Below are 23279 nucleotides of genomic sequence, written 5' to 3'. Positions count from 1 at the left end.
ACAAAAATAAAGTTGACTTACCAAAACATTTCAAATAAACTAATCCAAGTAATTCTGCTAGAGCTGTAATACCCAAACCTGAAATCAGAAGAGGGCCATGCACCGGGGCACACTCTGTAAAAACAAATGAAATTTTATATCAGGAATTCTCATGAAATAACTTCACGTTTTTTTTTTTAAAGAATCAACAATAACAGCAATAATAGCAAGTTTTAAGGAGAGTAATTCTTTTTCTAATTATTAAGAAACAAAAATTATCGACATATGTTCATCACTATTAAGTCAGTCAGTGAAATGACTCCAAATTATGGAAATGAACGAGCCTTTATCTGTACAACATGTTATCTTATTACATCAAGACTAATGGAAAACAGTGTATAGAAGCCTCAGGCTCCAACCAATTGGATGGAGCCTGGTTATTTTAAAAGTTCTCCCACAAATACAGCATACACGGCCAATATTTCTCACGGCAGTGTGAAAAGCACTATTCTCAGCGGGGTGAAAATAAGAGTTACAAAAGAAAAGCTCACAACGCCAAATGTTGACAAGGATGTGGAATACCAGGAATTTTCATTCATTGCTGGTGGTAATGCAAAATGGTGCAGCTACCTTGGAAGACAGTCTGGCAATTTTTTAGAAAACTAAATATATTCTTAACGTACAACCCAACACCTGCACACTCCCTGGTATTTACCTCAAATGGAGTTGAAACTTACATCTACGCAAAAACACGCATGTGGATGTTTAGAGCAACTTTATTCTTAATCCACCCAAAACTGGAACCAATCAAGACGTCCCTCAATAGGTGAGTGGATAAACAAACTGTGGTGCACTCATACAATGGAATGTTATTCAATGCTACAAAGAAATGAGCTATCAGGCCGCAAAAAGACATGGAGCAACCTTAAATGACTATTACACTAAGTGAAAGAAGCCAATCTGGAAAAGGCTACATACTGCATGATTCCAACTGTGAGACATTCTGGAAAATGCAGAACTATGAAGACAGTAAGAGGTGGTTGCTAGGGGTTTAGCGGGTGGATGAACAGTCAGAGCACAGAGGACTAACAGGGCAGTGAAACTTTTCTGTACAGTATTATGTCTACGACTATACATTTATCAGAATCATAGAATGTACAACACCAAGCATGAACCCTAATGTAAACTGTGGATTTTGGGTGATAATATGTCAACGTTGGTTCAATGACCATAACACATTTACCACTTTGTTGGGGGATGCTGATCGTGAAGGAGGCTATTATGTGGGGTATACGGGAACTTTGCACTTTCCAGTCAATTTTGCTGTGAACCTAAAGCTACTCTAAATGATAAAGTCTATATATTAAAAAACAAAAGAAAGAAAGAAAAAGAACAAGAAAGAAGAGCTGCGTCCAAGAGAAATCTTACTAAGACAAACTGAGACTAGAGCAGTTTAGGACTCTTACCTGAGACACAGAGGCTTAGTCCAACCACAGAGAGCACGTAGCCCAGGCCCTGAAGGATCAGTATGGCAATGGTGAAGGAGGACATCTCAATAGCTGGAGGGAGGAAAAGTGGGTTGAGAGTATTTAAGAAGCAGTCACTCCTACTTGTATTTTGTGCAATCAAGAATAATATCCTTTGATCAAAGACTGACTCCATAGCTCCTTGTCAGATGGTAGACTCTTTTCCAGTGACCTAAACCTTGCCTCTCCACATAGGTAGTCAGCTCCAGATTCACACATTCAGCAATCTCTCAGTTCCACAGTGAGCTAAGCTGGACTGGCAGTTTTTACCCCAAATCTTAAAACAATACTGCTTTCACCAAATTTGTGCATTTCACAACGTGAATGGCTTTTATGTATAGCTTTACCACACGCACACAAAATTGCTCAGGCAGGGAGAACCATTACGCAAAAATGCCACTGTAAACGTCCTAGCCTATCTCCTGTGTGTCTAGATCTGTGTTTTTATAACAAATCAACACCCTTCCAATGCACAGCAAGCCAGAGATGGGCTCTAAGACAGGCCAAGAGTTAAATGTGCAAATAGAAAAAAACACATTCTGCAACAATAAAAAAATATGTTAGTGACTTACTCCCCAAATGCAGTGAAAATGACTCCAATTATAGGTTGGATATCTATGTCATCTTTTAAAACTACAATGTTAAGATCTGCCAGTTACTAAAAACATAATAAATAAAGCCGCTATTTGTTATTTATAGCCCTATATTGTAGAAGTACTTTTTTTAAACAGAGAGGCCTAGCGAACGAAGAGAAAGGGCATGCTTAATATCTACTTATAGCTTCAAAAACAAAAACATGAAGATAATCATTAAGAGATTATACAGCATAGTTTAAAAAATTCACTGATACCAAAGACATACGAAAATCACTTTTTTACAAGACGACTGAGTGCCTTGAAAAATACCTAAGCTAATCTTAAAATTAATCCATATGGGGGAAATGTCACTAAGAATAGCCTGCGAAGTCTTTTAATAAACCGACTTCTCCTGAGTTCTTAAAAAAATTACAAGAATATTTTGACCCAAAATGCCACTTTTTAAATGAAAAAGGTGGGCAAAATCATGCTGAAACATCAAATACTTACCTATTATAAACACACAGTACTGTAGTAATATTAATATTGCTGTAGGAATTACAATTAGACCAAGTCCACAAGCATTCTTTGCTGAATATTCACCTGTTAATTAAAAATAATAATTATTATTTTCCTACATACCTCCTACTTTTATGGGGACATTAAAGTACTTATTAAATGTATCAATCTCAATACTATTCTTATAAACTGCAAAGGGTTTAAAAATATGTATGTTTCTCCCAAAACTTCTCACAAGAATAAATGACTATTTTTTAATTATTCAAGACCAAACTAAGACATACAAATGTCAACATCTAAGTCTCAGTATGTCAAACCTTGAACTGGCTCTGCCTCCTTCTTAACTACCTTACAGAATTCCAGTGGAGTCATCTCTTACCATTCCCTTCATTTGCTATATTCGGTCTGTCCCAAAGTCAAAATAGTTGTTCTTTCAAGTTGTCTTCTGAATTCATCTCCTTCCTCCCCATGTTTTCACTAACTCCAGTTGCAAACACAGCTGTCAAATTTATGTGCCTAAACCTTACACCTATATTGTACTCTGCTTAAAAAGCAACAAAGGCTTTCTACAGTCTACACTTTTGAGTCCCAGCCTGTCTCTGCTGTTTCTACCATGTGCTACTCACTTTTATCTCCCACTCCCACTGCCATCCTCCAAGGGCAAGTTTCAGATAGATCTGTTTCCCACATTCATTCCCACTTCTGTGTCTTGGCCAATGAAGAGTGCCTCTGTAGTGGGTTGAATGGTAGCTCTAAAGCTCTGTCCACCTCCACATCTCCCAAATCTGTGAATATTAACTTATATAGCAAAAGAGCAAGCATCACATTACATAGTAAAGTATATGATTAAGGATGCGAAAGAAGCAGCTTGTCCTGGATTACCCAGGTGAGTCCTGAATCCACTGACTAAAGTCTTTGTAAGAGAGAGGCAGAGGGAAATTGAATGAAGACATGGAGAAGACACAGAGGAGAGGAGGAGGCAATGTGACCAGGGAGGACATTGGAGTTATGCTGCTCCAAGCCAAGGAGTTGCACAGATTGTCAGCAAACACCAGAAGCTAGGAGAGTCAAGGAATGAATTCTCCTCTAGAGTCTCGGGAGAGCATGTGGCCCTCATGATATCTTTATTTCAGACTTACGGCCTCCAGAACTATTAGAGAATTTCTATTGTTTTGAGATACCCCGTTTGTGGTAATTTGTTACAGCAGCCCTAGGAAACTAACGTGCACCTCCCTAGAAATGCCCTCAGCCATGTCAATCCTGTCTTCCCCCACGATAACTGTGTGTCTTACCTGGGATGAAAAGAATGGCTCCAACAATGACAGTGATGGTGAGCATTAGTCCAGCAACTAATAAAAAAATAGTTTTCTCCCTCGTAAAACTGGATTTATATTGGAGTGCTTTAAAAAAGAACACAAAGAATTACATGAACTCAATCATAAGAAGTAAAGCCATTTCTGTAACTTACAAGGTGCAGAGATTAAATGGGTAACTTATTATTACTGAATAACCTTTGAGGAAAAACTGCTTCATATCATGTTAAGTCATCTCAAATCTTTTTCATAATAAGTCAATGGCTAAATGGTGTCACAGTAGTTTAAATACGGATGCTGAATTAAGTTTTTTCTTTAACTATAGTACTTTTATTTGGGGGGTAATTAGGTTTATTTATTTATTTGTAAAAATTAATTAGTTAATTTAACAGAGGCACTGGGGATTGAATCCAGGACCTCATGCATGCTAAGCATGCGCTCTACCGCTGAGCCACACCCCTCCCACCTTGGATGCTGAATTTATAGGTGATACTTTATCCCCCTTGAAGTTATATATGTATGTATACACAAACACACACACCAGGCTTTCTCAATCATGGTGTTATTAATATATTGGATCAGATAAGTCATTCTCGGGGGGCTGCTCTGTGCATTATAAAATGTTTAGTATCATCTGTAGCCTCTACACATTTTGTGCCAGTAACAGCCCCCAAGTTGTGTCAATCAAAAATGTTTCCAGACATTATCAAATGTCACCTGAAGAACAAAACTGCCTCAGGTTTACAACTGATATGCCCAATGCTGATGAGAAATAATTGGCTAATTAGTAATACTGGGAAAAAGAGAACTTTGTTCCACCTTATATAAAATTAGTAAAGCATCTGGAAATTTAGATATTTTGTTTTGAAGAAGTAGAATAAACAGTGGACAAATCACACCCTCTTGAAACCCTGAGGTGGGGGGAAATGCTTAAATCATTCAACTAAAATAATTTCGTAAACTACAAATACTCAACAGGTCTCAACATACATGTTATGTTTTTGAGGCTAGCTCTATTGTCAAGTATCCAGCTTCTCTAAAAGAATAATGTACTGCAGAAGCCTAAAAATGTTATTTTTTTAATCATACATTCACCTTTTGGGTTTTGTTTTGGTTCATATCAAAATTAATTTTTCACCAAGAAAGTTGTTAAAAATAATCTAAAGGCAGACTGAGTAGCAAAGAGAAACAGAGTTACATGACCGAAATCCTGTTGTGTTTTATCCACACATGATATTCTCACTCTCCATGCCATTAATCAACGGGTGACTGTCCTGAGGAGGAAATTTTAAATAATTTTATATTTAGCATTTAATTTGTGCTCACTAAAATGACAAACAGACCAATTACAGTTAAAACAACAAACCCCTAAGTGACCATGATAAAATCTACGTTGACAGTATTTTAAGTATAATTTAGCACCTGAATTTACAGTCTTGACTCATACTCTAGATTGTAACCCCCACTTTGTCCTCTTTATGTGGAGATGAAGGGCTAACTAGTAGTCAGTCCTGAAGCTGAGTAACTGAAATCCACATTAATCAGAAAAGAGCAAGAAATAACCTGGCTAGTTCCCCAAGCTTTCATTTGATCCATCCAGCCTTGGAATTTAGGTGCCTATGACTCAGTCATATCCCTGCCTTCTTATAAGGGCACAGATTTTGAGCTTCCTTATTCTCTAGGCTCAAACACTGACCAGGATGAAATTCAGTGCATAGGTCACAAAAGGCACAGACACAGACAGAAAAAGAAACTTTCTCTAGACATGTGTCAGGGTTTCCATTTTAATCCCATGTATATTGTTATCTAAAAAGAGCTTGAAAGTTCTGCAATTATAAGATAGAAGCCATTTCAAATGTACCTCACAACCAAACATTCATAAGAAACTCTTCTAGGTTTAATTTGACACATAAAAGAGCTACAAAGATCAAGCAGCAAGAATTCACCTTAGAGTATAGACGTTCATGCAAAAAGGCCGACTTAAAGCTTTTTTAACAAAAGAATTTGAACCTCATACAAAATACACCCTCTTCAGGCTTAGAAGAGCTGTGAGAGGAAAATAATGTCAACAACAGCAACAAAAATAAAATGCCACAGGATACTACTATTGACAATGTTTTACCACAAAATGGCCTTTTCAATACCTTTTGGAGGTAGCTTTGGCTCCTATTGATTGGTTCAAGTACTACGTATTTCCAGGGCTACCTAAACTCTTCCTTAAAATTAAGAACCCTTTTCTAACATACATTTGTGGGGTCTATTCAAGTAACCTCTGGCAATGAACGAGTATCTCCATGTTTTCTTTAGTGAACCTTTAAAAAGGATTTCTTTCGACTCATCTTCTTTGCTTACAATGGCCGCATTTTAGCAGGTCCATAGCGAGTCTGGAGAAGGTACCTCTTTGCGAGGTCCAGCTGGCAACTTTTCCAGTGTAGCTAAAGGGTCAGGAATCTGATACAGATGCCACAGAATCCAATAATCTGAAGGATATTTTCTTGTCCTTTAATGAGTGGATTTATTCTTATTTATAAAATCTATCAAAATTTTAAATGTAACAATGAAAATCAATTCAAGCAATTCCCCAAACACTTAGCATTATGCAAAAGATAATTTAATGTGTTCTTAACTGGGAGCTCTTATCAAACTTCCTGGTATGATTTTACTGGCTGCCTGGCAAGACAATCTACATAATTTTAAAGAGCTGCATACTTTAATTCTCCTTAACTAAAAGTACTGAAATAAAGGCACAAAATAAAATAAGGGAAATACAGTATTTTATACTTTTTAAAGACTTCTTTTTTTAAAGTGCAGTTTTAGGTTTTACAACAAAACTGAGAGGGAGGTACATAGAATTACCACATACTCCCTGCACAGTCTTCCTCATTATCAACATCACTTATCAGATACATTTTTTACTAAGGATGAATCTGTATTAACATATCATAATCACCCAAAGTCTTTAGTTTATGTTAGGGTTTGTTCTTGGTGTTGTACATTCCATGGGTTTGGACAAATGTATAATGCCTCATGTCCAATATTATATATTATACAGAGTATTTTCACTGCCTAAAAATCCTCTGTGCTCTGCCTATGCACCTCTCTTCTCAGCCACCCACCCCTCGTAACCACTGATCTTCTAATTTTCTCCAAAGTTCCACCTTTTCCACGATGTTTTATAGCTAGAATCATACAGTATATATACATAGCTTTTCAGATTGGCTACTTTCACTTAGTAATATGTATTTAAGGTTCCTCCATGTCTTTTCACGGCTTGATAGCTCATTTCTTTTTTAGTGCTGAATAATATTCCATGGTCTGGATGTACCACAGTTTACTCATCCATTCACCTACTGAAGGGCATCTTGGTTGCTTCCAAGTTTTGGCAATGATGAACAAAGCTGTCCATGTGTAGGTTTCTGTGTGGACTTAAGTTTTCAACTCCATTTGGGTAAATTCCAAGGAGTACAATTATAGGATCATATGGAAAGAGTAAGTTTAATTCTGTATAAAACTGCCAAACTGTATTCTTAAATGACCGTACCATTTTGCATTCTCACCAGCAATGAATGAGAGTTTCTACATCCTGACTGGTATTTAGTGTGGCCAGTATTTACATCTTTCAACAAAACTTATAAATTCAGTGCTGCCTGACACAGAAATTCACAGGGATATGGGAAGACAGTATCAATTTTTTTCAACAAATTAGGAATTCTAAAAGTTTCCCTTCTATTAAAAAAAGTATACCTTCTATAAAATAATTAAATCTAGCCAGCTACTTCTCAGAAAGGAGATGGGTTGGTTCATTCATTTGCCCTACAAATATTTACTGTGTACCTACAATGTACTGGGTCCTTTTATTAGTCCAAGCTGTATCAACCAGAATGAGGCAGGAGTAGACTTCACTTTATTCAATAATAACTGAATACATTACACTACATGACAATTGCTATTCTAAGCGCTGGCAGTGAACAAAGACAAACACTTCTGCCTCGATGCCCTTACACTCTAATATGTGAATGAGTGTGTATGGGTGGGGAGGCAGGAGGGAGAAGGGATGGGGAGTGTTACCCCCAACCCCAGATCTCCTTCTCCACTTAAATAAAAGGTATGGGTCTACTGTAGCCTGAGAAAGCCCCTTTATGTATTTAATCTTTCAAATTCATATGAATGGAGAAATGACATGTCCTTCCGGTCACCTGAAGAAACAGTTAGCTAATATTATGAACAGATACTCCATCAAGGTTTTCACATCTCTTTGGTACTTACATAAAGCACCAACAAGACAGAATGTGGCTAAATGTAGTGAAATTACCAGGCTCAACTCAGAGATCAAATAAAATCTATCATCTTAGTTTTCACAATACTCCAAAGATGCGATTCAGTAAGCCCATACAGATTCACAGAGACTGAACTCCATCCAACAAAACTTGAAAATCCATGAATTCAATGCCTGTCCTAAACACATGATGTTTAGACGACCCTTTACCAAGTGATTAGTGAGTTAGTGGCGAGACAGAAAGGTTAACCAGTGAGGTATAATGCACATCAAATAAAGAATAAATCATAGATGGAGACATATGTTTAACTTTGTTAATATAGTGCTATTGTCTGATAACTGTAGGTAAGGAACTTTAGGATTTTTTGGTATCTGTTAAGCTGCAAATCAACATTGTCTCTGATGCAAGATAAAACAATCTGATGTTTTAAAATAAGATTTCAAAATGTTGAATTATTTAATTAAATTTAAATTACTATTTAAAAAATATTTAATACACTCATTAAAAAACAATGAAGGCTTTGTGAAACTGGTACTGAATAAAAATGAATATTAATGTATTATTGGCATTAATATTCTGATTAATATTAATAAACTGATTCCTTGCCAGGAGGTAAGAAAAATAATTTTATAATGAACTCTGTCCAACTTGCTTTAATGAAACAATTTTGTCAAAATGAAGACTGACTAGGAATCACATTCCTAGTTTATAGGACTCAGAATAAAAGAGTCCAAGCTTTGTGAAGCTTGAGCTTTGAAGGACTTTGAATATCAAAGATAAAAGAGGATGTCCAACACACCAACTTCCTTTCCTTGGTTCCAAACGTTCCCTGGTCTTGTGGATGATGCCACACTTCAGAATATAGGCAGGAAGTTGGGATGTCTGAATTTGGAAAGGGTCAAAGGAACAGCAAAAGGAACAGCAACCATATTTCTACAAAAAAGCATACTGCTGCATAAAGTTTTGTTCAGTTCTTTCTACAATAAAATCAGTGCATAAAAATATGATTTAATAACAGAATTTGGTAATTATGTGGACAGGACCAAGGGGAAGCAATGAGAGTTCAAGATTATTTAACAGAACTTTGTAATAATATTTATTGTGATTTTTTTTTTCCTGGGTAGAAATCTCCTGGTATAGTTAGTATCTGTCTTTACTTCTTCAGAATGATTTTTCTAATCAACAAAGAATTCTGTTCCATTACTTTTTTAAAATGTACTTTCATGGCCTAATCACTTTCAATATTAAGCTATTCCTCAAAATTGAACTCAAGGACTTGGCAGGATCTTAAGGCTGCTGTGAGAGAAAAACTTTTTTCCTTGAATTTTCCAACAATGATTTCTGCAGGGATCTGTAACTAATATCTCTGGGCAGTAAGCAAAGTCTTTGTAGGATAATTGTGAGCGGGAACTAGAAAGTTAGAAAACAAAATGAAAAATGCTTAGAATGCACAAATTTGAAATAAATTACAGCTGTCCTTGCTTTGCCTGGTTCTAATATGCATGAATTTCAGTTACCATGGTTTAGTTAATTAACACAAGTCTCCCAAAAACACAGTTCAAATTTCAGTTACCACAATATATTAACTTACTGCATGAAGAGCAAACTTCACTGCTCCCTCTTCAGTCCACAAATCACTACATAAAAAAAGATGTGCATCATCATCAGTGACCAATCATGTCACTTTTTTCAAAGGCTGCTGTGATTGGTCCCTGCACATCCGTTACACAATTCACGCACAGACAGCAAAGCATTATGTTGGGTAACCTCCTGTCTCCCAGTAATAAACCACTGTGACATTTTACAACAGGTAGTCAAGAGAGGAAACTGGGCAATAACGATGAAAGAACAAAGAAATAAGACGTAATAATGCTGGAAGTGAATGAAATTCAAACAGATCATAAATGGCATTATAGAACACCTAACCGTGGGAATGTCAACCCTATCGCCATTCAAGAGACTCTAGATACTCAGAGAGAACTTAGTAAAAGTCAACTTATTGGCATGCATGAGGACAGTGAGGAGGCTGTGACAAAAAAATGAAGATGTCCTGGAAAAAGCAATTCTGTCGAAAAACATTTCATATGAGAGGAACTCCTGGAGCTAGTTCACGACATTGAAACCGCAGAAGATAAAATACTGCAAGTGGACCGAACTGAGGAAGGAGTACGACAATTCACCAAGGTAGAGAAAAGATGCCGGCTCTGTATTCAAAGCTATACAAGAAGAAAGCAAGCACTGTTCAAACCACTCTTGATAAAACACTTTAGTTCTCACTGCTTTTAATGTTTTAATTTTCCATGCACTAAATATTAGTTTTACTATTTTTTTATGTCCTCATATAGATATTACTGACAGTAATAGAGTTTTTACTGTTTTGACAAAAAATTTAAAGGTAATGGAACACCAATAATTTCTGGCATTTATTATCAGATTGCTTTGTAGGATTTCAGCTTACATGGTCATGTTGATGGTCTCGTAGTTCTCATAGCAAGGACTCCTTGTGTACAACAATTGTTCTAAGGAAGAAAAAGTATGAATAGATATACCTATCCCAAAGAATTCCAACATGTTACCCAGTTCTTGACATGGAGTTATATCTTAATCCTAAAGGAATTGGAGGTCTTAATGGGCAGTACTTGCAATTATTTATCAAACATCTAAATGATGGAAAATACTTGTTACATTGTCAAACAGTGAGAAAGAAGAACCCTGAAAATCAGCCAGGAACATAACTGTCAGTGCAGTGGGAAATGGAGTTGGTACAGTTTTCAGAAGAAAAACAAAGTACCTGAAATGAAATACTATTAGAGATTTGTTAAGGTTAAAGCTCAGTGTTTGATTCGAATAATCTCTGAGCTGTTTGCTAAGCATAAGATTCTGCGTAAAAGTTCGTAAGTTAAAGTGAAAGGAGAAGGTGTCTAGGGACATTTTCCTGCAAGTCTTTTGTCTTCAAAAATGTGGTCCAGGGCTCACCACACACGGGAGCCCTTGGCTTGGTTTCGGGAGTTTAGATGTCTTCTCAGGCTTCGTTCTCAGCAGCATCAATGGCATTATGAGATACAGTTCAAGACACAGTTCTGGTACAAGAAAACTCTTTCTCCTTAAAGTGAAGGCACGGTCTGCTGTCTTTACTAGATGTTTAGCTGACAGAAGGTCTAGGTTTCGTCTTGGACCACCAAAAGGAATGACATACAGAGTAAGAAAAACCAAAGAGAAATTCCCTGCGGTCAAGCACAGACCATAAACGGTAAAGAGAAAAAGTTAAAAGGAACTGAAAATCTAGAAAGTGAAAGTCATGGATCTGAATTACTATTAATACTTCAGAGGCTCTAAGATTCTGCACTCTAAAAATGCTAAGCAACCAGCGAGTGGAAAACAGAGGGGCTTTCCTGTTGGTGGAATCCCCAGGCCATAAACAGGAGGCTTCCTACAAAAAGTACCAAGGGAAAAGTAGATTTAGAGTCATGTCTATCCCAAAGATGTGACAAAAGGCACAAGCACGCACACTCACATATCTCCTCAACAGAAATGGGAGTGCTACAAAGCCAGGGGCAATATATATTTCACTTCCACAATCTCGCATATAGCCCAGTGCCTAGCAATCAGTAGGCACCCTGTCAAAAGACATTTGTTGAACACATACAGTGGGTTCAAATTCTGCTCTATCAGTAACAGTTTCATTTACTCAGTATGTGCACCCAACATAGGTTCACTCTTCGTGGAAGGGAGGGAAAAAAAAAAACCCCTCTAAAAGTAAGTCTAAGACAGGGAGGCAGTATAACGCAGTGGTAAACAGCACTGGTTCAAATCCCGGTACTACTAAGAAACAGCTGAGTAATTGTGGGCTAACTGCCTGACCTGTCTGTGCCTCTGATCCTTGTCTACGAAATAAGAAGAATAACAGTACCTACCCCCACAGTGGTTCTGAAAGAAATGTGATTTCAAGTGTAGAGTACTCTGCATAGTGCCTGTCATGAAAAGCAAGAGCTCTACGAATGTTTCGGTATTATTACCATAAACACCTTGAAATGTGAGTGCAGGCTGGATGATCAAGTATACAGGCACCTCCTACACACGCACAAACACACGCCACATTTACCTGTTCTAAGGTGAGCCTAAATAAAACATTGCCACCAAAATGGTTTCTTTAGGTTTATAAACACATTCCTTAAAATGTGACCAGTAGAATAAAGATAAAACAGAATATTTATCCTAACACAAAAATGAAAATTAAGACAAGATGTTTTTTCACCCATTAAATTACCAAAGATTTTAAAATTAGAATGATGTCAAGCTTGTGAGGTGAAAGACAGGTATTCTCATCGGCAGTAGTAACTGATGCAATGTTGCTGGAAAATATGTTGCCAATATGCATCAGGAGCCTTAAAACACCTTCTCTGCCATTTCCAGTCGTACATATCTTCAGCAGTTACTTCCGTAGTATCAAAAAAAAAAAAAATTGGAAACATCCTTAACATCCATCAAGATGAGAGTTAACTAAATTATAGTACACCCGTAATTTACGTAGAGCACAGCAGCTATAAAAAGATTTCTGAAAACATGGGAGGAAAATCAGCATGTACAAGTATGTAGACTATACGAGTCCATTTATGGTTTTTCTTTTTTTAAGTCAAGAGACAGAAAAGGCAGCAGGAAATTCACTAGAATGCATCAATAGTTTTTATTTCCAGGCTGTGGGACTCTAGATGATTTTTGTTCCTCTAACTTCCTACGTTGTGTAAGGGTTTCTAAAGTACTATGTATTGTTTTTTTTTTTTAAGTCAGAAAACAATTGTAAAGCTTATTTTATAAAAATATGGCTGATAGTGAACATCATTCTGGTTCAGTCCACTAAAAATGATGTGCTACTAATGATAATGCCATGATCAGAACAGTTCAATCAATCCACATGTAACAAATCACACTACTGTTGAAACGATTTCATGGTCTTTAAAAGAAGGCTATTTCCTACCTAAATGATATGACGTTGGCCTTAAGGCCTGGATCTGCCAATAGGGTTAATGGCTTGCCCTAACATCAGTGGACTATGACTTCATGCTACACCAGTCTTTTTCTTGAAATAAAAGGCTTACCAAAATTCTAAGAAAATTTTCACAAGAATTCTAGACATGGTTTTGAAAGTAAGAGTTGTGAAATATCTTGACAGTTGTCTCCCTTAGCCCTTTCTTCCCTTTTTTGCCTTTTAGACAAAAGCTGAGAACAGCTTTGATACCACAAAGCATTTCCAGAGTGCCATACACAAAGAACAGACCTCAGAATACATAATCAGTCATCTTGCTTCCATTTCTACGTATCACTTTAGACACACACGACTTAAACTTCTGAGTGAAGGTAAAATCCACCAAAATATAACAGGTCAATCCACTACAACATTTTACTAGCTTTCACTTTTATAAAGGTTGCAGGATGAAATAAATAAATGAAATCATCATTATTTAATGCTTACATAAATATTTACTGGCCTTCAGTGACTGACTATTTCAGGGGGACAAGAAATAAATTTTACATTGTAAAAGTTTAAAAGGTTAGACTCTCACCTTAGAACTTCACTAACTTAGTAAATCTCCTTTACCAAATTGTTATGGAAATATGATTGTATATAAATATCAACCAGAATGCAAAATACCTTTTTACCCACTAGTGACAATTCTACATTGTTGATGTTAAATCTGATACAGCATCAAGATTTGCCCTGAAAAGTTTGGTCACACAATTATTATAGCAAAACGTGATCAAAAAACACAGCTCTCCTATGGCTACGTCATCAGAAGCTACAGAATCACACAGTAAGGATGACAAAACATGGTTCAAACTGGGCTTTTCTAAGGATGAAGAGATATATACAGAGGTTCTAACTGGGAAAATAAAGAAAGGGAAGTCAATACTCAAAAGAATAACATCCTATTTTTTAAACTGAAATACACAGTTGACATACAATATTATATCTGCTTTAAATGCACAACACAGGGAGTAGACATTTATATACATTACAAACTGATCACCATCAGGCTAGCAACCATCTGTCACCATACAAAGCTAACTGACTGCATTTTCCATGCTGCACGTTACATCCTTGTGACTTATTTATTTTAAAACTGCAAGTTTGTGGCCCTTAATCCCCTTCACCCATTTTGCCCATCCGACCCAAATCTCCCTTCTTCTGATTACCACCAGTTTGTGCTCTGTATCTGTTTCTGTTCTGTTTGCTCATTTGTTTTGTTTTTTAGATTCCATATATAAGTGAAGTCATATGGTATTTGCCTTTTTCTGTCAGATTTATCTTACTTACCTAATACCCTCTAGGTCCTACCACGTTGTTGCAAATGGCAAGTAATGGTTGAGGAATATTCCATTATATATATCACACCTTCTTTATCCATTCATTTAACAGCGGTCACTTACGTTGCTTCCATATCTTGGATATTTTAAATAATGCTACAATGAACATAAGGGTGCATATATCTTTTCAAATTAGTGTTTTTATTTTCTTCAGGTAAATACCCAGAAGTAGAATTGCTGGATTCTATGGTAGTTCTATTTTTAGTTGTCTGAGGAACCTCCATCATGTTTTCCATAATGACTGTACCAGTTTACATTCCCATCAACAGTGCACAAAGGTTCCCTGTTATCCACATCCTCGTCAACACTTGTCAGTCGTCTTTTTGATAATAGTTATTCTGACAGACGTGAACTGATTTCTCATTCTGGTTATTATTTGCATTTCCATGATGCTTAGGGACAGAGAGCACCTTTCCATGTGTCTGTTGGCCGTATGAATGACTTACTTGAAAAAGCGTCTATTCAGATCTTTTGCCCATTTTTTAACCAGACTATTTGTTTTTGGTTTGGGGGGGGGGTTTGATAGTGACATGTGTGAATTCTTTATATATTTGGGATATTAACTCTTTATCAGATACATCATTTGTAAATATCTACTCACATTTGGTAGTTTGTCTTTTCATTTTGTTGATGGTTTCCTTCACTGTGCAAAAGCTTTTTATAGTTTGATGTACTCCTATTTGTTTATTTTTTATTTTGCTGCTCTTGCTGAGGAGACAGAGCCAAAAAGTATTGCTAAGACCAATGTCAAAGAGCGTACTGCCCACATTTTCTTCTAGGAGTTTTGTGGTTCCAGATTTTACATTTAAGTCTTTAATCCACTTGAGTTCACGTTGGGATATAGTGCCAGTAAGTAGTCTAGTTTCATTCTTTTACACATACCTGTCCAGTTTTCCTAACATTGTTTATTAAAGAGAGACTGTCTTTTCCCCACTACAGTACAGTTTTGGCCCCTTTGTTGTAAATTAATTGACCATAAGTGTGTGGGTTTATTTCTGGGTGCTTAATTTTGTTCCACTGATTTATGTGTCTGTTTTTGTGCCAATAACATATAGTTTTGATTAATAAAGCTTTGTGGTATAGTTTGAAATCAGGAGAGCGATAACCTGCAGCTTTGTTTTTCTTTCTTAAGATTGATTATTCAGGGTCTTTTGTGTTTCTATGTAAATTTGGATTGTTTGTTCTAGTTCTGTAAAAAAAAAAAAAAGCCATTGGTATTTTGATAGGGATTCATTAAATCTGTAGATTGCTTTGTGTAGTATGGACATTTTAACAATATTAATTCTTCCAATCTATGAGCACAGAATATCTTTCCATTTATCCATGGCATCTTCAACTTTTTACATCAGTGTATTATAGTTTCAGAGTATAGGTCTTTCATCTCATTGGTTAAATTTACTCCTATGTATTCTACTCTTCTTTTTTTATTCTATTCTTTTTGATGCAATTGTAAATTGGATTGTTTTTTAAATTTCTCTTTCTGACCGTTCATTCTTAGTATATAGAAATGCAACGGATTTCTGTACGTTGATTTTGTATGCTACAACTTAAACTGAATTAATTTATCAGTTCTCATAGTTTTTTGATGGTCTTTAGGGTTTTCTATATATAGTATCATATCTGCAAGTGTGACAGTTTTACTTTTTCCTTTTCAATTAGATGCATTTTATCTCCTTTTCTTGTCTGATTGCCATAGCTAGGATTTCCAATACTATGTTGAATAAAAGTGGTGAGAGTGAGCATCCTTGTCTTGTTCCTGATCTTAGAGGAAAAGCCTTCAGCTTTTCTCCACTGAGTATGATGTTAGCTGTGGGTTTGTTATATACGGACTTTATTATGTTGGGTATACCCACTTTGTTGAGAGTTTTTATTATAAATGGATATTGGATTTTTGTCAAATGCTTTATCTATTGGGATGGTTATCATTCAATCGGAAGATACTGAACCATCCCTGGGATATACCCCACTTGATTATAATGTATGATCCTTTTAACATATTTTTGAATTCATTTTGTTAGTATTTTGTAAAGGATTTTTGCATTTATGTTCGTCAGGGATATTGGCCTGAAATTTTTTTTTTCCCTAGTGTCTTTGTCTGGTTTTGGTATCAGGGTAAATCTGGCCTCATAGAAAATTTTAAGCATGTTCCTTCTTCAGTTTTTTTGGAATAGTTTGAGGAGGATAGGAAATAACTCTTCTTTAAATGTGTAGTAGATTCACCTGTGAAACTGTCTGCTCCCAGACTTTTGTCTGCTGGGAGTTTCTTATTATGAATTCAATTTCACTTTCAGTAATTGGTCTGTTCAGATTCTCTATTTCTTCTTAATTCAGTCTTGGAAGATTGTATGTTTTTAGGAATTTATTTCTTCTAGGTTGTTCAATTTGTTGGTGTATAATTCTTTGTAGTACTCTCTTATAATCCTTTGTATTTTTGTGGTGTCAGTTGTAACTTCTCTTTCATTTCTTATTTTATTTATTTGTGTCTTTCTCTTTTTTTCTTGATGAATCTGGTGAAAGGTTTATTAATTCTGTTTATCTTTTCTAAGAACCAGCTCACAGTTCCACTATTCTTTCCCATTTTTTTGTTAGTCTCTTTTTCATTTATTTTTGCTCTGATCTTTATTATTTCCTTCTTTCTACCAACTTTGGGCTTTGTTGGTTCCTCTTTTATAGTTCCTTAGGTATAAGGTGAGACTCTTTATTTGAGAGGTATCTTGTTTCTTTTCTTTTTCCTTTTTCAGTTTTATTAGGTAGAATTACTACAGTTCAATTGCACATATACATTATATTGCAAGTAAATACATACATATAATATACTGCACATTTTTTTTAGTTTACATATATGTACTGATCATTGTTTCTAAGAACAGATTAGAGCTTTAGCTTTTTAAACTTACATAGTTATCAAAGGAATAAAGCCAACCACAAAGTAAGAATCAACAGAATGTGGTAATACAATCATAAAAGACAGCTTACATATATTCAAGAAATCAATCACCTTAGTTATAAATAATAAGCAGTTCATTTGTATCCTTATTATTATTATTATTATTTTAGATTCCACTTATAAGTGATACCATGTGGCATTTATCTTTCTCTTTCTGGCCCACTTCACTTAGAATGATCTTCAGATCCATACATATTGCTGCAAATGGCATTATTTTATTCTTTTTATGGCTGAGCAGTGTTCCATTGTAGAGATATATCTTGTTTCTTGAGGTAGGCCTGTAGCACTATAAATATCCCTTTTAGAACTGCTTTTGCTACATCCCATAGATTTTGGATCATTGTGTTTCCATTTTCATTTGTCTCCAGGTGTGTTTTGATTTCCTCAGTGACTCATTAGTTTTTTAGCAGCATGTTGTTTAGCCTCCACATGTTACTATTTTTTTCCATTTTTCTTCTTGCAGTTCATTTCTAGTTTCATACTATTGCGATAGGAAAAAATGCTTGATTTTTAAACTGAGACTGGTTCTGTGGCCTAGCACATGATCTGTGTTGGAGACTATTCCATGTGCACTTGAAAAGAGTATGTATTCTGTTGCTTTTGGATGGAATGTCCTATATGTATGTATGTGTATATATATATGTGTGTGTGTGTGTATGTGTACATACACACATACATACACATACACACACATATATATAAAATAATTCCATCAAGTCTGATGTGTCATTTAAGGCCAATGTTTTCTCATTAATTTTCTATGTAGATGATCTATTCATTGACGTAAGTGGAGTACTAAAATCCCCTACTTTTGTTTTATTTATTATCAATTCTCCCCTTTATGTTTACTACTTGTTTTATATACTTAGGTGATTCTTTCTTGGGTGCATAAATATTTATAAAGTTCTATCCTTTGGGATTGACCCCTTTATCCTTATGTTACGCCCTTCTTTGTCTTCTGTTAAAGTCTTTGTTTTAAAGTCTATCTTATCTAACGTGAGTATCGGTACTCCAGCTTTCTTTTTGTTTCCATTTGTAAGGAATATATTTTTCCATCCTTTCATTTCTAATCTGTATATGTCTTTAGGATTGAAGTGAGTTTCTTGTAGGCAGCATATAGATAGGTCTTGTTTATGTATCCATTCAAGCCACTCTGTGTCTTTTGATTAGAGCATTTAGTCCATTTACACTTAAAGTGATCAGTGATAGAGATGCACTTACTGTCATTTTGTTAATTGTTTTCTAGTTGTCTTAGTAGTTCTTCTCTGTTCCTTTCTTCTTCCTTTAGTTTCTTCTGTTGTGGTTTGATGATTTTCTTTAGTTTTGTGTTTGGTTTTCTTTATCTTTACTTTTTGGGTATTTATTGTAGGTTTTTGGTTTATGGTTATGAGGTTTATATATATGGACCTACATACACAGCAGACTGTTTTAAGCTGATAGTCACTTAAGTTCAAACACGTTCTGAAAACTACATTTTTACTCCCCCCATCATGTTTTACATTTTTGATGTTATATTTATATATTTTTACTCCATATACACAAATAACGCTTATTGTAGTTTTGGTTGATTTGACAACTTCCGTCATTTAACCTTCATGTTAACTTTTTAAGTGATGATCCACTGCCTTTACTATGTATTTGCCTTTACCAGTTAGAGTTTGACTTTCATATACTTTCTTATTTCTAGTTATGGCCTTTTATTCTCTACTTAGATCCTTTAACATTTCTTCTAAGGCTGGTTTAGTGGTGATGAACTCTTTTAGTTTTGGCTTGTCTGGGAAATTCTTTCTTTCTCATTCAATTCTGAATGGCAACCCTGCCAGGTAGAGTATTTTTGATTGTAAGGTTTTTTTTTTTTTTTCCTCTTTCAGCATTTTAAATATATCATGCCTTTCCCTCTGGCCTGTAAAGTTTCTGCTGAAAAACTGGCTGATTGCTTTTTGGGAGTTCCTGTGATTGTGATCAGCAGTTGTTTTTCTTTTGCTGCCTTTAAAGCTCTCTTTAACTTCTGTCATTTTAATCATGATATCTCTTGGTGTGGATCTTTTTTGATTCATCTTTCTTGGGACTATGCTTCTTGGATCTTAGTATCTCTTTTCTTCCCCAGAATAGAGAAGTTTTAGCCATTATTTCTTGAAATATGTTTTCTGTCCTCTCTCTTCTTCTCCTATAACGTGAATGTTAATACGTTTGATGCTGTCCCAAAGGTCCCTTAAACTGTCTCTCACTTTTAAAAATTCTTTTTGGTTTTTTCTTTTGTTCTGTTTTGTTTTCTGCTTAGTTAGGGGGATTTCCAGTATGCTGTATTCCAGATCACTGATCCATCCTTCCGTATCACCTGATCTACTGCTGATCTCCTCTACTGTATTTTTCATTTCAGTTATTGTATTCTTCAACTCTGATTGGTTCTTTCTTCTGTGTTCTAACTCTCTGTTGAAGTTCCCACCATGTTCATTCATTCTTCTTGGACATTAAGCATCTTTATGATCATTACCTTAAACTCTTTTATCAGGTAGATTGCTTATCTGCATTTCATTTAGCTCTTTTTCTGAGATTTTGTCTTGTTCTTTCATTTGAAACATAGTCCTTTGTCTCCTCATATTGCCTAATGCTCTGTGTTTACTTCTATGTATTAGGTAGTTCTATTACATCTCGTGATCTTAGGGAAGTGGCCCTATATAGATGTCCTATGGGGCCCAGCAGCAAGCTTCCCTCTGGCTACCAAAGCCAGATACTCCAGGGGTGTCCGGTGTCCCCTATGTGGGCTGGGTATATCCTTCTATTCTGTGAGGCTGACTGCTGTGGGCATGTTGCGGGGGGCAGGGAGGCAGGCCCTCCAGCATGGCTAATTGTGTGGCTCCCGTGGGCACACTAGTGGGCAGGATTGGACCCCAAGCGCTGCTGGCTGTGAGACCTGGAAGCATGGGACTGCTACAAGTGTGCTGGTGGGCCGGGCCAGCCCCTGGTGCTAATATGCTAGAGTGAGGGTTTCACAATGGTGTCCACCAATGCAGGTGTCAGTTTGGTAGAACAAGATCACAAAAATGGCTGCTGCCAGCATCTCAGTTTCTAGGGGGAACCCCAGCTGCCCCCTGCTTTCAGGGAGGCTCTCCAAAACAAGCAAGTGGGTCTGACTCAGGTGCCTTTCAAACTGCTGCCTCTGTGAAGGGACTTGGAGCAAGTGCGTTTTCGCATGTGCCATTCAAGAGCAGAGTCTCAGTACCCTACAACCCCCTGGCTCTCCCAAACATAAGTTCCACTGGTTTTCAAAGTCAGACGTTTTAGGCGCTCATATTCCTCATTTACGACCCCAGGCTGGGGAGCCTGATGTGGGGCTTGATCTCTCAGTCTTCGGGGAGGACCTCCATCACTGTGATTTTCCTCTCACTTAACGGTCACTGTGCCAGGAGTGTGGGTCCTGATTAGACCATGTCTCTGCCCCTCCTACTCATCTGGTGGTGGTTTCTTCTTTACATATTTAGTTGTAGAAGATCTTTCCTGCTAGTCTTCAGGTCATTGTCAGAGATAGTTGCTCTGTAAGTAGCTGTAATTTTGGTGTGCTGTGGGAGGAGGAGAGCTGAGGATCTTCCTACTCTGCTATCTTGATCCCTTGCTTCTATGACATCGTATCTCAATGCTAATGTAGGCTGTGACCTTCTCTTTACCAAGGAAAATAACATGTGTGTGTAAATATAAACATTAAAAATAGCTGAGTTAAAGGTACTGTTATTATCATGACTCCCAATGATTATTCTTAAGAAGTTAAAAAAAAAAAAAACCTTCTTAGGAATTAAAAATGAATTGTAGCAAATTATAGGGATAAAACAGAATTCAAGGAGAATATTAATATTAACTATATATTCTTATTTATCACATTATCACACTTTCTAATACAATTTGGTTTTAAATAAACTATTTCACTAACTGCCTTCTGGAAATAACAATTTAACCACTGAAACAGAAACCAAAAACAGAAATAAATACTTACTCACAATACCAAACTGTCCCCAAAACAGAAGTATAGCCAAAACTGGGAAAACAACAGTGAGGATATTTTCATTTGGAGAAAACCATGAAACTGGGAAGAAAGAAAACAAAAATCACAATTAACATTTACTATACTCACTTGAACTCCTGCCAATAAACGGTCAACAATATATTTTATTATGGAGACGGGAAATAAAAATAATCAAATAAAGGTTTGGCTTTAAAATAAATAAGTAACAAGTTACAGTATAATTTACTTATATAACAAATTTTACTTATGAAAGAAAGTTATTTAAGTGCTTTTCACCACATTTCCCCTAACCTATGCTTTGTGGAAGGAGGTGGTATAGCACAGGAGCTGAGAACAAGGTTCTGGACCACAGTACCTGGTTTTGAAACCCAACCCTAACTTATAATTTCTGTGACCTTGGACAGAGTCTTAATACCTCTCTGCTCATCAGTGTCCTCCAGTGTTACACTGGTAAACTGACCATTGTGACTGTTAACAAAGTTAATACATGCAAAGGGCCTAAAACAAACCTTGGCCCTTACCAAGTGCTCCTCAGACATTAACTACAATTAGTATTATGTGCTTCTGTGGTGATACCTGTGTTCGCAAAATGCCAAGAATTTACCTTAAAGCAACAGTGAAGTCTTCCTGCAAAGACTCACCCGGGGTACCAAAGTGAGGAAGTCATATAGCTAGGTACCTTCGCCTGACTCCGACTAAAACCAAGACAGATATGAGCCCTAGCTTTTCTCGAACTTACTCTGGACCAGAAGATGCATTCATGAACAATTAGGCTTCAAATGATTGTTTACACATAAAGTAATGTGAGGGGCTTTAGGTATTAAGGAAGCTTCTACTGAGTGGGTCACACGTTACCTAGAGAGGGATAATATAACCACACATTCTATATAAAGGAAATGGTGATGTTAAGACTTCAGATAAGATTTGTTAAAAACGTTTAAAAAATTAAGTTTAATTGCATCTTATCAACTCTTAAGACCATAATTTTACCTGTGAAATTTTCTTCTCTAACAATAAAGCCAAGTAAACGCACTGAAAGTATTTCAAAGTTTGCCTGTATAGAGGGAACGTGCTGTGTGAAGAACACTTCTGAATGCTGCCCAAAGCTAGCCACCCGTGTTCCTCTAAAATTAACCCGTTCACATCTTTCACTGCTCTGCCTCTTTGTACTGGCATGGAAGGAATCTCGTGGGTTTTCATACCATAATGCTACCCATGCATTTCTTGTGTTAAGCTTATAATCTTAAACTCTGGTAAACGTTCACAATAATCCCCAGAATATAATGTTAAATTTTCTATCTTACAGATACTAGCTTTCCATCACCTAGCATTTTGCCCTACCCACAGTAGAGACTCAGCTGGTTTGTTGCTGAAGGTTCCAATAGTCACAAAATAGTTTAGTGAGTGAATGAAAGACAGTTTTTTGTTTTTTTGGATGATCCCCCGGTTGCAGAGCTCTACCAAGAGACAAAGGTTTTCAGATACTCTGAATTAATACCTTATGGTCCAACTGAATCACTGAGCATCTTCCTATACCAAAGAAAACCCATTCCCATTCAGTCTAAAATCCTACCAGGAAAAACCTTCATAAATTATCCTTAGGTTTTCATATCTAATACCCAAAGTATTTGGAAAAAGCTCTATGATCTAATAACTATTCTTAATCAACTTATTTTTATCTCTACTTGCTTTCTCTATTGTTGAGTTGTATACATTAACTCCTCAAATCTTCACAATTATTATATGAAGAATTATGAACTCC

General features: G+C 36.2%; 1 protein-coding gene across 6 annotated transcripts in view; it reads right to left on the bottom strand.

The window, feature by feature from the left end:
- CD47 (CD47 molecule) overlaps window positions 1-23279 on the bottom strand; it is a 46796-nt gene that overhangs the window by 9121 nt on the left and 14396 nt on the right. For all 6 annotated transcript variants that reach the window (XR_004138260.2, XR_004138259.2, XR_004138255.2 and 3 more), the window contains exons 3-7: window positions 21488-21577; window positions 3892-3999; window positions 2591-2683; window positions 1446-1538; window positions 22-114 (exon numbers count right to left, since the gene is read on the bottom strand). Coding sequence is in view for 3 of the 6 variants with exons in the window: in XM_031456161.2 (XP_031312021.1) it covers window positions 22-114; window positions 1446-1538; window positions 2591-2683; window positions 3892-3999; window positions 21488-21577 (477 nt within the window). In the remaining 3 variants the exon portion in view is untranslated. The remainder of the gene's footprint in view (window positions 1-21; window positions 115-1445; window positions 1539-2590; window positions 2684-3891; window positions 4000-21487; window positions 21578-23279) is intronic.

Source organism: Camelus dromedarius, chromosome 2, assembly GCF_036321535.1.
Source record: "Camelus dromedarius isolate mCamDro1 chromosome 2, mCamDro1.pat, whole genome shotgun sequence".
NCBI classification, from domain to species: domain Eukaryota; kingdom Metazoa; phylum Chordata; class Mammalia; order Artiodactyla; family Camelidae; genus Camelus; species Camelus dromedarius.
Note: the sequence above shows the minus strand (reverse complement) of the source record. Positions and strands in the feature narration are given on the sequence as shown.